The sequence below is a fragment of the Sciurus vulgaris genome, assembly GCF_902686455.1.
Source record: "Sciurus vulgaris genome assembly, chromosome: 2".
Classification (NCBI taxonomy): domain Eukaryota; kingdom Metazoa; phylum Chordata; class Mammalia; order Rodentia; family Sciuridae; genus Sciurus; species Sciurus vulgaris.
Window position 1 is genome coordinate 23478255 of NC_136462.1, and position 14939 is coordinate 23493193.

Sequence of the window (14939 nt, forward strand, 5' to 3'; positions counted from 1 at the left end):
TAGGGTGAGGTAACTAGGTCATTAGGAGTGCTGCCCTTGGAAGGGATCATTGCAGTTCTTGTGGACCTCAGTTCCTGTAAGAGAGTGTTATTATAGAAGAGCAAACTCGACTCATTAATCTCTCTGGTTTCTTGTCTCATCAAGTGGTCTCTTCCACATGTGCTATCATCATTGTGATCCCACTTGCCATAAGGCCCTCAAAAGAACTGAGTAGAAGCTGGTGTCATGGTCTTAGACCTTTAGAACTGTGAGCTAAATAAACCTCTTTTCATTATAATTTTCTCAACCTGTTGTCGTTTATTATAGCAACAGAAAAGAACTAGTATACTATGTCGACATAATAAAAATCAGATATATTTTTAAAAACACACAGTGAACATCATATTCAATGGTGAAGCTGAAAGTTTTTCCTCGAAGATGAGGAACAAGGCAGGGATGCCCATTTTCACCATTTCTATTCAACATACTACTGGAAGGAAGAAATAAAATGCATCCGAATTGGAAAAGAAGTAGTAAGATGATCTCTATGCCCAGATAATATGATCTGATATATAGAAAACCCTAAAAACATTGTCAGAAGTAATAAACCAATTCAGCAAATTAGTCATCAAGTCAATACACTCAAAAATCAGCTAAATTTTTTTACACTAACATAGAACAATCAGAAAAGGAAATTAGGGAAACAATTTCACTTATAATAGCCTCAAAAGAAATAAGATACTAAGGACCTGACCCAGGAATTGGAAGACTTATATAATAAAAACAACAAAACTTTCTTAAACACTTGTAGAATCATCTTCCTAAATTAATCCACTTTTAGTTCTGAAGAAGGTATTTGAACTACACTCTTGATTTTTTCATAAATAGTGAGGATTGGTCTTTCTTGTTACTTTCATTCTGTTCTGGAATCTTTGATGTAATCTCCACTACCTCTATTTACTTCCTCAGGTAATTCTGGAGAATAATTACCTGTATTTCCAGTTTCAGTACAGGTTAAACATTCCTAACCCGAAAGTCCAAAAGGTGAAATGCTCCAAAATTCAAAACTTTTGACCGCCAATATAACACCACAAGTGGAAAATTCCACATGACCTCTTTTTTTCTACTATCATATTTTATTTAAAAAAAAATTTCAATTCATTGTACACAAATGGGGTACAACTTTTCATTTTTCTGGTTGTACCTGAAGTAGAGGCACACCATTTTGTGTAATCATACACATACATACGGTAATGATGTTTGTCTCATGCCATTATCTTTCCTTTCCTTGGCCCACTCCCTGCCCCTCATTTCCCTCTACACAATTCATAGTTCCTCCATTCTTCCCTTACCCCCGCCCCCACCTTGTTTTGAATCATCATAATATGGACACACTAGAAATATTGCATAAAATTATCTTCAGGGTGTGTGTATAACATGTCTTGAAACAAATGAATTTCATGTTTAGACTGGGTCCCATTTCCAAGATGTCTTACTATGTGTATGTAAAACACTCTGGTTTGGTTCCAAGCATTTCAGATGAGGGACACTCAACCCATAATTATTCTGTAAGACATAGATTTAGATTAACTACAATTTAATTTTCCTGCCATGATGCATTTTATTAAAAAGTTGTATTATAGAACTTTCTAGCATATAAGAAGCCTCAGGCCAGGTGGTGCCCACTTGTATTCCCAGCTACTCAGGAGACTGATGCAGAAGGAAGACTAGAATTTGGAGGCCAGCCTGGGAAATGTAGTGAGACCTCCATCTAAAAAAGGGAGAAAAAGAAAAAGAAAAAAAAGGTGACTGTATCAAGCTGAAAGTCTATGAATAAGAAGATAGCAGGTAAATCAAAGATCATTTGGCCACTACGACATTAGTTTTGTACATGAATGTGTATGTGTGGGTGTGTGTGGTTTTATAACATCTGCACAAGTTCTCTAATTTCCATCATTTTTAACTGTCCTAAATCACAGCTGTTAAATGTGTAATTCAAGATAAAGCACAGAGAATGGAGGAACGTTGAATTGGGTAAAGGGAAATGAAAGGGGGAGGAAAGATGGTGGACTGAGACAGACATCATTACCCTATGTACTTGTATGATTACACAAGTGGTATGAATCTACATCGTGCACAACCATAGAAACAAAAAGATGTACCCCGTATGTGTACAATGAATCAAAATGCAGTCTGTAAAAATATAAAATAAAAAATTAATAAAAAGATAAAGCATAGAGATTAGCTGAGATCCAAGAACCAAATAGAAAGACAATCAATGTAATGAAATACAGTGTTTAACATTGATTCCATTTCTCATAATATGGGGTCTTCTTGGAAATTCCTATCAAGTCTTTTGACTGGAAGATAAATTGTATGGATACAGATCCATTATTGATTATAAAATAATGCGTCATGGGGCTTATTTTTAAACTCTTAATGGAAAATTTCAAACATAAAAATGTACAGAAGAGTATAATGAATCCCAATGTATCCTGTACTCCCCTTCAACAATGATTGACTCATGGTCAAACTCCTTTCATTTATACCCCTGCAACAGCCCTGCTTGGGTTTTAAAGCAAATCCAGAGATCATATCATTTCATCCTTAAACATTTTAGTAGCATTCTTGAGAGATAAGGACTTTTCCAAATAAAACCATAACCATTCCTAAAAATTTATCAATTACTCTTTAATCTCATCAAATATCCAGAAGTGTTTGAACCTCCCATTGTCTCATAAATGCATTTTTTTTTTTTTACAGTTTATTCAAGTTAGGGTCCTAAAAAGTTCCATACATTTTTTGACTGCTGTTTACACTTTAAATTAGCCAAAAGAACAAGAAGCAATTATCTTTTAAATGTCTTTTAATCTACAGATTCCTATCCTCCCTCTGCATTTATTTGTTAAAAATCATATTATTTGTTTTATAACTTTCCAAGGCCTGAATTTTACTGATTGCATTCCTGACATGTACCTTAACATGTCCCTGGACCCTCTGCATGTTTTGTAAACTTTTAATTGGATGCAGAAGATTGATCAGATACAGAGTTTTTATTCGGGGAGGGTAGTATTTGCCCAGTAAGATTATCTCATCTCTGGTAGTGCATTTTTCATCAGGAAGCCCATAACATCGAGTTGTTTCTCTTCCTGTGATGTTGACAGAGGTCAATGCTAAAATCTCCACCTCTTAATGTATTAGGGTTTGGGAATGGTGCTGTTCTAACATTCCTTATTTATTTCTTAGTGACAATATGTCTTTAAAAATAAAGAAACTTCCTCTCATCTATTGTATCAGTTTCCAGAGGGTGTTGTAATAAATTACTAGAAACTTAGTGCATAAAGTCACAAATTTATTCTGTCACAATTCTAGAAGCCAGAAGTCCAAAATAAAGGTGGTGCAGGGTCCCACTTCTTCTAGAGGCTCTGGAGAGAATCTATTCTGTGTCTCTTCCAACTTCTGGTGGCTACCAATGTACTTTGTGACTGCATCACTCCAATTGTTGCCATTGTACTCATATTTCCTACTCCTTCTATTAAGTTTGTTCTTTCTTTTATAAGGACACTTTTCATTGGGTTTAGGGCTCACCTAGGTAATCTGACAATACAAGTTGATATCATCACAAAATCATTTTTTTAAACATACTTTTAGTTGTAGATGGATGCAATACCTTTATTTCGTTTGTTTTTAGATGGTGCTGAGGATCGAACCCAGTGCCTCATATGTAAGAGGCAAGCATTCTACCACTGAGGTATATAGCCCCAGCCCACATCATCGCAAACTCTTTTAACTAAATTATACCAATGGAGAATTTTTTTCAAAATAAGGTAACATTCACAGGTTCCAGAAATTAGGACATAGTTATATCTTTTTTTTTTTGGAACAGCCATTCAGTAGAAAAAATTCCTACTTTTTGCAGTGCTGGGGATTGAACCCAGGGCCTTTGGCTGAGCTATCTCCCCAGCCCTCTTCCTCCTATTTGATACTTAGTGGTGCAGTGCATTTAGGAAAGGCTGGATAAATGCTTGATTCTTTTACCAATCTTTAAATAATGAGTTATTTTCCCCCAGCATCCTTCAATGGGAATTTCATGTTTCATTCTTTTAGAAGCACTATAAGTAATGAGTTTGAATATTTGCTGTAATTCAGTTTACTGTAAGTGCTATCCTATTAACTCTCAAAGTGTCTTATCTTTAGCTAACAGAAATTTCTTCATGTTGGTTCCTGAATTTTTTTGAGTTGATACTACTAGTCTCCTAGATTCCTTCTGTTGAGTTGCACTGTGTCCCTAAAAATGTAGCTCCAAGTACCTCAGAAAGTAATCTTATTTGGAAATATAACTCTTTCAAAGGCAATCAAATTAAAATAAATTTGGCCCTAAGCCAATATGACTGATACAAAAAGGGAAATTTGGGTACAAAGACAGATGTACAGAGAGAAAATGTTGTGAAGACATAGGAGAATGTCATATGAAGATGGAGGCAGAAATAGAACTGATGTAAACCAAGTATAGAGTATAGAGTACTATAATGGAACAAAACCTACAGAACATGTATATCTATGATTGTAAAAGCAGATTTATTAGATTGGCTTACACAATCAGAGCTGGATAGTTCCACAATGGTCATCTGCATGCTGGAGAGCTGGAAGAACCAATAATTGCTCAGTCCAAGACATTGGAGCATCAGCATGAGAGGGACCAATGATGTAGTACCTTCTGAGACTGAAGGCCGAGAAACTCCCGCAGAGAATCACTGTTCACAGTCCATGTTGGAAGAATGAAGAAGCTGGAATCCAATGTCCTTGGGCAATGGCAGCAAGAATAAAGAGCACCACTCAAAAAGAATGGAGCTTGCATCCAAAGCAACTTCCTCATTCTGCCTTTTCTCCATTTATGTCCCTAGTCATTGGACAGTGCCACCCATACAAGAACTGATATTAAGTCAATCAATATTGTCAACCAATATTGTGTTACATAAAAAAGGAATAAAAGAGGAGAGATGCACATATTCTTTTTTTTATCTTATTTTTTTACAGATTGTATTTTGATTCATTGTACACAAATGGGGTACATCATTTCGTTTCTATGGTTGCACATGATATAGATTCATACCATTTGTGTAATCATACATGTACATAGGTTAATGATGTCTGTCTCATTCTACCATTTTTCATACCCTCCTCATTTACCCCTGCATAATCTAAAGTTCCTCCATCACAAACATATTCTTAACAAAACAATAAATATATACATGACAATTAACAGACCTTATTTCTCCTAATCATGTGACCATAGTTGGTATTTTTAACTACTTTCTCTTACCCATTCTGTATTCCCTCTACCTTTGGTAAGCACCTTAGTGGGTCTTGGTTCTTTATGTGGAGGAATAACCCACATCTTTATTCCTAAAGGATCTGAGACATTTGTCATCCAAACTGGATTGGACTGCTTTATTTCCTCTTGACCTTAATAACAAGATATGGCAATATGAAGAGATGCCCCAAGGGATCTCCTTCACTCTAGACATACTCTTCCTTACCTCCACTGTGGAGTAATATTTCTTTTTATCCTTTGTAATCTGGGTCAATCACCCTTACTAACACCATAACTTCCTTCTTAGCCTGTTGACTCAGAGGCCCAAGGACCCCAAAGCAGCCAAGGGAAGTCTTAAATTTCAGGTTAATTGAATCACTATTGTGCCTTCTGGCAGAAGCTTCTCAGCTCTGGAACTGAGATTTCTAGATCAGCAGAGCATGAGGTTGTAGGGACAGGAAGCAAAAATTTTGCTAGCTGGTCACTAGGGGTAACAGTAATTAGTACCATTTCTATTTCTACTCCTTGATTCCTGAACCAGTGACTCCTAGCTATGGGAGAAACAGTACCATAAAGTGGATGCTGATTTGGAGCACATACAGCCTTCTTGAGAAACTTGACACAGCCCTACAAGATATTACCACCTACTTGGTGTAACTACATCTTCAAAAGGTCATTTTATCAAGTCAACTGCTTCAAGATAGTGAGGAACACCAAGGAGTATCAAGGATTACTGGCCACCAGATGCTGGGAATATAGGTAAGAAAGGTATATTAACCAAGGTTTTCCAGAGAAACAAAACTAATAGATATATAATGAGAAATGGATCACATCATTTTAGAGACTACAAAATATCTAGTGATCAGCTATCTGTAAGCTGAACAACTAAGAAGCTAGCTGTGCAACTGGCCTACTCAGACAGAGGGAATTCCCCCTTACTCTGCCTTTGTGTGGCATTTATGCCCTCCGTGGATTGAACGATGCTCACCCACTTTGGTGTGCATGATCTTCCTTACTCAGTCTACTCATGCAAACATTCTCACAGTCACACCCAGAGGTAATGTTTTACCAGCTATCTGGGCATTCCCTAGCCAAGTTCACATATAAAATTAAACATCACAGAATTCTCTTTATGGGTTTTTAACACCTTGGTTTCAGACTTTCTGCTTTCAGAACTGTGAAACAATAAATTCCTATTATTTTAAGTTAGTTTGTGGTACTTTGTTACAAAAGTCCTTGGAAATGAATACACCTTCCTTGTTAAGGCTATGAAAATACATTTTAGACTTGGTTTGTATTTTGCTGGGTAATAACTGGCAATTTGTTTTAAATTTGTATTTTTCTTGTCTTAAGCCTGGAGTAATACCTCCAGGAAGCCCTGATTCCTTTTAGTAGAAAATATTTCAAGATCAAAATCGAGGAGCAAGAGGTACTCATAGATACTCAGTTGGTCACTGTTTTGAGGCTTTGGGGGAGGTATTTTATAAAACAGTTATTTAATTTTGGGGCAGGGTTGTTGCCCTTACTTAGAATTAGATATTTCTCCACAGAGTTCTGGTCTTAAAATACCATAACCTAGGTACCAGGTGTACTCACTGATTTTGGGTTAGTCTTTATTTATTTATTTTTTTAAATAGGCATCTTCCAAGCCAGAGGAAAAACAATTGTGGAAAAATTCATTGTGATACTTTTAAATTCAGTAGTACAGAATTTTTACTTTTCTTCTATACCTTATATCAGCATTTCTTTTCTCCAATTTTGATAAAAGATTAGCATTTGAATTAGTATGCTGATAAAGACTAATGTAGACAGGCATCATCCAATCCAACAATGTCTGGTTTTTAAGTATGGTTGAGATTATATAAGTAGAACAGAATATAATTAGTCATATTCTTTTTCTTTATTAAATTTTTTTTTAATTTTTACAGACTGCATTTTGATTCATTGTACACAAATGGGCATGACTTTTCATTTCTATGGTTGTACACAATGTAGATTCACACCATTCATGTAATCATACATATACATAGGGTAATACTGTCTACTTCATTCTTCTCTCCCCCCCCCCAACCCCCTTTATTATATATTGTCATGCACTTATCAGAGAAAACATTCAGCCTTTGGTTTTTTTGGGCTTGGCCTATTTCACTTAGTATGATATTTTTCAACTTCATCCATTTACCAGCAAATGCCATAATTTTGATCTTCTTTATGGTTGAGCAGTATTCCATTGTGTTTATATACCACAGTTTCTTTATCCATTCATCAGTTGAAGGGCATCTAGGTTGGTTCCACAATCTAGCTATTATGAATTGAGCTGCTATGAACATTGATGTGGCTGCATCACTGCAGTATGATGATTTTAAGTCCTTTGGGTATAAACCGAGGAGTGGGATAGCTTGGTCAAATGGTGGGTCCATTCCAAGTTTTTCTGAGGAATCTCTATACTGCTTTCCAGAGTGACTGCACCAATTTACGACTCCACCAGCAATGTATGAGTGTGCCGTTTTCCCCACATCCACACCAACACTTATTATTGCTTGTGTTCTTGATAATAGTCATTCTAATTGGAGTTAGATGAAATCTTAGGGTGGTTTTAATTTGCATTTCTCTAATTACTAGGGATGATGAGCACTTTTTCATATATTTGTTGATCACCTGTATATCTTCTTCTGTGAAATGTCTGCCATTTCCTTAGCCCATTTATTGATTGGGTTCTTTGTATTTTTGGTGTAAAGTTTTTTAAGTTCTTTATAAACTTTGGAGATTAGTGCTCTGTCTGAAGTGTGTGTGGAAAAGATTTTCTCCCACTCTGTAGGCTCTCTTTTCACATTATTGTTTCCTGTGCTGAGAAAACACTTTTTAGTTTGAATCTATCCCATTTATTGATTCTTGCTTTTATTTCTTACTATATGAGGGGTCTTGCTAAGGAAGTCTGGTCCTAAGTCAACGTGATGGAGATTCAGGCCTACTTTTTCTTCTATTTGGAGAAGGGTCTCGAGCCTCATTCCTAGATCCTTGATCCATTTTGAGTTGAGTTTCATACAGGGTGAGAGATAGGGGTTTAATTTCATTTTACTGCATATGGATTTCTAGTTTTGCCACCACCATTTGTTGTAGAGGTTATCTTTTCTCCATTGTAAGTTTTGGCACCTTTGTCTAGTATGAGATAACTGTACTTATGTGGTTATGTCTCTGTGTCTTCTATCCTGTACCATTGGTCTTTCTGTCTACTTTGGTACCAATACCATGCCATTTTTGTTACTATTGCTGTATAGTAGAGTTGAAGGTCTGGTATTGTGATACCTCCTGCATCACTCTTCCTGTCCAGGATTGCTTTGGCTATTCTGGGTCTTTTGTTCTTCCAGATGAATTTCATGATTGCTTTTTCTGTTTCTATGAGAAATGTCATAGGGATTTTAATTGGAATTGCATTAAATCTGTATAGCACCTTTGGAAGTATGGCCATTTTGATAATATTAATTCTGCCTATCCAAGAACATGGGAAATCTTTCCATCTTCTAAGGTCTTCTTCAATTTCTTTCTTTAATGTTCTCTAGTTTTCACTGTAGAGATCTTTCACCTCTTTGGTTAGATTGATTCCCAAGTATTTTATTTATTTTTGAGGCTATTGTGAATGGAGTTGTTTTCCTCATTTCCCTTTCCGATGTTTCATCACTTATGTATAAAAATGCTTTAGATTTATGCATGTTGATTTTATATCCTGCTATTTTACTGAATTCATTTATAAGGTCTAGAAGTTTTCTGTTGGAGTGTTTTAGATCCTCTAAATATAGACTCATGTCATCAGCAAATAGTGACAGTTTGAGTTCTTCTTTTCCTATTCGTTCCCTTTAATTTCTTTAGTCTGTCTAATTGCTCTGGCTAGTAGTATTTCAAGGATGATGTTGAATAGAAGTGGTGAAAGAGAGTATACCTGTCTTGTTCCAGTTTTTAAAGGGAATGCTTTCAGTTTTTCTCCATTGAGGATGTTGTTTGTTGTGGGCTTAGCAATTAGTCATATTCTTTCTCCTATATTTCACATAAAAATACTAGAACACATATACAACATTACCAAAAATGAAAACACATTTTTGACATTTCTTTTTGTCCTTAGAGGTTATCCCACTACATATCTATAGCCAAATTACTGTGCTTTAAAGTCACTTGGAGAAGTTCCTGTGTTATGTAATATCTAGTGAGATTGAGTTGCTTTGTTTTATTTTTGGTATGGGGAGTTCCTTTTCAAGAGTTCATTTTTTTTATAACTAAGTAAACTATTTATGTGTTTCCAGAGTCAATCCTAAAAAATAAAGTAGATTTCAACAAGTCCAGTTTCTTTTCCTGTCCTTTCTACACTATTTTTCTTGTTCTTATAACCTTTTTGTTAGTTTAAATTATCATTTCTTTTTTAAAGGTAAGCAGACTTAATATGCACATTTATATATGACCTCTTTTCTTAAATGATGGCATACAAAGAACACTTTTTTTACTTTGCTTTTTTTACTTAACAGTATATCCCAAAGACCATTCCACCATAATCTAGAGAGAGAATCCTCACTTCTTGTTACCACTGTATAGTACTCTCTTATGTACATATACCATAGTCTTTATTTAACCAATCTCTTCATATGGACACGTGGGAAATGGACAAATAATCTCTATAAGCAGTACTCCAATGGAGTCCTAAAAATGGCATTACTGAGTCAATGGATAAATTCATATATAATTTTTTTTAGATATAGTAGGGGACATGTGTCAACTAATCAACTCGATAAATTTCAACAATAAATCAGCTTTCAGTTCAAGGAGTCATAGCTCATGGCAGCATATAATTATTATATTTGTATACAAAACTTATGCTGAATACTCAAGGTATAAAAATCTGGTCAAAGTACTGCATAAATTAATCACTGATTATTGGCATTACAAAATGGTAGTGTTCTTATAAGGTGAGTTAAAAAGACCTTTCCTTTGCTTTGATGATATCAGTGTACTTGTTATACATGTATCACTACTAATAAAAAAAATCCACTGAGTACTTGTCAAAGCACTTTCTACTATCTTTGATATTCTCAACAATCACAGGTTGATGATTATTATTCCATCTTACTGAACGGAGATGATTAGTTACAGCAGACTACAACATGATAAATTAGTGACAGTCAAGCCTTATTCCACCAAAACTTCACACTGAATTACTTTTCTAACCACCATACTGCTTATATTTTGGAATATAGAAGAGAATTACAAGTTGGATATTGTTTTTAGATATTAAGTAGCAGTTTCATATTATAAGGGAGGAAGAGAATACTAATTTTTTAAATTTCCTCTTCACATACAGCAGCAATCCATTTTCTGTTGCTGTAACAAAATACATGCAGTTGGGTAATGTGTAAAGAAAAGAGGTCTTTTTAGCTCTGCTTCATAGGCTGAAAGTTCATGATTAGTTGGCTCATTTGTTCAGCATGTGGTGAAGGTGTCATTGTGGGAGTGCATGACAAGACAAGAAGTCAGAGACTAGGGAAGGGCCAATCTTACTCCTTTATAACAACTCACTCTTGGGAGAACAACTTACTCTGTGCCAGATCAGTATCCATCTCTACATTTTTTCCCCCCTCTGGTACTGGAGATTTAAATCAGGGACATTTCACCACTGAAAAACATCCCCAGCCCTTTTTATTTTTTTGTTTTGAGATATGGTCTCTCTAAGTTACTGGGCCTTGCTAAATTGCTGAGGCTGGCTTTTTTTTTTTTTTTCGGGTGCTGGGGATCCAACCCAGGGCCTTGTGCTTACAGGGCAAGCACTCTACCGACTGCCCAGGTACAATCTGAATACATTAGAATTGTTCTGGTAAAATTGAAAAAATCAGTGTGTTTAATAACTTAAGTGAATGCTGTAGAGACAGGTGTGGTGGCATGTGCCTGTCATCCCAGTAACTCAGAAGGCTGAGGGAAGACTGCAAGTTCAAAACCAGCTTCAGCAATTCAGGGAATCCCTAAGCAATTTAGTGAGATCATTCTCAAAATAAAAAATAAAAAGGCTGGGGATGTGGCTCAGTGGTTAAGTGCCCCTGGTTCAATCAGTGGTACCTACCCACCTCCCAAAGAAAAGATAAAAATTCTGGGGATATAGCTCAGATGGCAGAGTGCTTGCCTTGCGGCCCTGGGTTCAATCCCCAGCACTGCAAAAAAAAAAAAAAAAAAAATGCTGCCATTGTGCATTATACATTACAATAGGGACTTTCATTAGGATTAGTAGTAGGTGAAAAAGGAAACAAAGCTTTTTCACTGAGAGTTCTCCTGAAGTACACTTGCTGAGTATATAAGAGCTGTGTGATTTTTAAATGTATTAGATTATTACTTTTTTATTATTTAAGGAAATGGAGGTAAAGGAATGCTACAAGGTTTATTTTAAGCCACTTTCCATGATCAGCCATTTTTTACTTTTTTCTTGATATTATTGCTAAAATATTCATAAATATTTAAATGCCTGGACATCAAGGTTTGGTATCATTTTGTTTAGAGTACATCACTATTCATGTATTGATTGTTTTCTATTCTTTTTCAGTTATCCAGTGTCTAGACAGTATATTAACATACATAAAAGAAAGGAGTTAACTTTTTATCTTCCCATATAAACATTTTGAAGATAGGGGAAAAGATTCATCCCAAAGGGGGGAAAAATCATAATGTATCTATTTATACACAGCTGCTACAAAATATGAGTTTGTAAAATGGAAATCTAGTATGTTTTATATAAAGAGCAGCTAAAATTAAAAGCTACTTAAGTTTTAGGGAACAAAGAATTAGAAGTTCAGATAAAAACTATTTAAATATGATGCTAGATCTAGTCTTACACAGGAATAGTTTCCTGCTTACAAATTTTCAGTTTTGTAAAACAAAGAGCTGTAGCTTCCAAATATTCAGGCTCACAATCTTGATACCTGAGCAGGAAATATCACTTTCTGAAACTAAACTGGTACATATGTATTGTGACTGAAGGTATATTACAGCTAAAAGAGGAACTGGAAGCCCAATAAATTGGAATGGAATCCATGATGGTCACCAGAAGTCAGGTACATGGGCTGCAGAAGGGAAGAAATCTGGGTAAATACTAATCAAGTGCTTAGGCATTGTTGCAATCTAAAAGGTGTAAAAGACACAGACTCATTATCTAGGGAGTCTGAAGGTTTTTAAAGAGGTCTTTTATCCAATAATACTCCATTAATCACAAATCAGACCCAACAGAACATACGCCTCATCACTTCTGGTATGGAAGATTAATTCTGTAGAAAAAAATCTCACAGATTTACTTCCAGGTCCTGTTTGTAGTGTTCTTAAGTTTAACTGATGGCAAAAAACGCCTGACCACTTAGTTAGGAATACCAAGTGGCAGGAAAGAAAAAATAGGTGGAAGGTGAGGGACTCCGTGTGTAAACACTTGGTAGTATGTACATAAAGAGGAAACAAAAAGTCCTTAAAATAATATGCAGTGGGGTTAGGGATATAGCTCAGTTGGTAGAGAGCTTGCCTTGCAAGCACAAACCCTGGATTCAATCCCCAGCACTGCAAAAAACAAACAAACAAAAAAATAGTAATAATAACATGCAGTAAGACTTGGCAGGAATGCTACTGTTTAGTGTAATTTTTCAGGCTGTCACCTTAATATTAAATGCACCACAATTTTTGATAGAATTGTAACTTCACACACTATGAACACTGATTTCCTGTGAATTTTTTTTTTCTTTAAGTGCTCCAGACCAGGCAACTCTGCAGAGAATTGCCAAGCAATTGTTGAATTGGTGTTCAGTCTCCAAGTTAATAGACATCCTCTACCATTCATTCACAACTTTATTTACCGTCTCCTATTTTCTGAGTATTAAGTACTCTGTTTCTCTATTTCCTTGAGTTCCTGGTAGGCTATATCTTTTCCTCTCTGGTAGGATGTCTTTGATAGTTCTCAAATCTGGTTTCGCTGGCACAGAACTTTGGTTTGCTTTGTCTTTTGAGTATAAACTCCCTCACATTTCCTGATTACATTCTATGTTTCTTAAAATTCCTAGAATGGAGAAATTAGGTACTGTGAATTCTGCCTTCTAAACCAAGCATTCTCTGTTCTGCATGAAATGGTGAGAAAAAGGCAGGATTCACTTGAATGGCGGAGGTCAAACGCCTATGGAATTGCACCCCAAGATATGGACAAACTGCCTACTCCTTGCAGCAAGAGACTATGTGAGTTGGTGGGTCAAGGATATGTATTTCAGATGTGGCTAGCCATTACACGCTCGCCTTGAGGAGTCACGGTTCTTTGGAAATAGCATTAAAAAATAAGGAAAGTTGTGCTGTAATAATCCAGTTTTACTTTTTGGCATTTCCACGCCCGGAAGAAATAATTTAAAGTACCTGGGATAATAGAGTCCGATCCTTTGGGACACTTAAGCCGAAGACTTCGTAACAGGGCTCTAGAGACAAAAGGGCTCCATGGGTTTCTAATTCTAGAATGTGGGAACAGCCAGCACAAATAGGCTTTCATTCGCTTTAGAAACACACAATCCTGCATGCCAAAGGCCCAGCCTCTGGTACAGGCACGAACGAAAGGATGCTCGTAATCTGAGCTCAGGAATCTAGAGATGACTCCGCATTTAAAACTCTGTCCCGAGTCCGAGCGCGCCAGAGGCCGGAAGCCGCGCCACGTGACCGGCCCTCCTTCGCAGCCATTAATACCGAGGCATTCGCCACCGCCGCTGCCACATTTCCTAACTACTTCAGGGCGGAACAACCCTGAAACGTATGACGGGGGGCGGTTTCAGCTAGCTCTGAACTCGGGTGTGGCTAGAACTCGCGCCTTGTCCAGCAATGCTTTCAAAACCGGTCCTCGGCAAAGGGCTGTCAGAAACTTCCGCCTGGGTGCCCACCACGTGATTACGAGAGACTAAGGGAGGCGGAGGCCGGCCTTGACTACTCCAGTCCCGGGCCTCCGCCCGCCCAGCACCCTTCACGGCGCGTGACGACACTGCCCGCCGGTGGCCTCCGCCCCGGCGCGCCTGCGCACGCGGCTCTCGCGGTGTCTCGCGCTCGGCCCCGCCCACTCTGCCCCCGCCCTTTCCGCCCCTCCCTCCCCCTCCGCCCTGTCTCTCGGCGGCAGCGGCGGCGGCGGCGGCTCGCGCAGCTTGTTGGCTCGCTATATAAAGGGGAGAAGCAGGCGGACCGGACGGCTGGAGCTGCAGCCGGTGGCGGCAGCGGCGGCGCGGGGAGCGGCGACCGGTGGTGGTTTCCCTCCTTGCCGCGGGGTGGGGAGCGGGCAACGCCCCCCGGACCCCAGAAGGGTCGTGGTTTTTTTAAAGGCGATTCTCGAGGTTTTTAGCCCCGGAGGAGTACCCCCCTCCTCCTAGTCTCACCGCTACCCTTACTCCTTCGGGATCGATTTTGTTTTAAATTTTTGCCCCAGTCTTGCGGTGGCTTGGGTCACCCTCCAGGTCTTGGTTTCTTTTTTTTTTTTTTTTTTCTTTCGGTTTTGTTTTCATCTTTTCTCGGGGTTGCTCCCCTCTTGTTTGTGTTGTGTGTGGAAATGGCGAACTCGGCAAATACAAACACCGTGGTAAGGACGTGGTTCGGTGGCCGGCGGGGGCTTCGTTCCGGCGGT

General features: G+C 37.7%; 1 protein-coding gene across 1 annotated transcript in view; it reads left to right on the forward strand.

Moving 5' to 3' along the window:
- Positions 1 to 14434: 14434 nt before the first annotated feature.
- GTF2A1 (general transcription factor IIA subunit 1) overlaps positions 14435 to 14939 on the forward strand; it is a 37044-nt gene continuing 36539 nt past the window's right edge. The window contains exon 1 of the mRNA XM_079128061.1: positions 14435 to 14894. Coding sequence (XP_078984187.1) covers positions 14865 to 14894 — 30 coding nt within the window. The 5' untranslated portion in view covers positions 14435 to 14864. The remainder of the gene's footprint in view (positions 14895 to 14939) is intronic.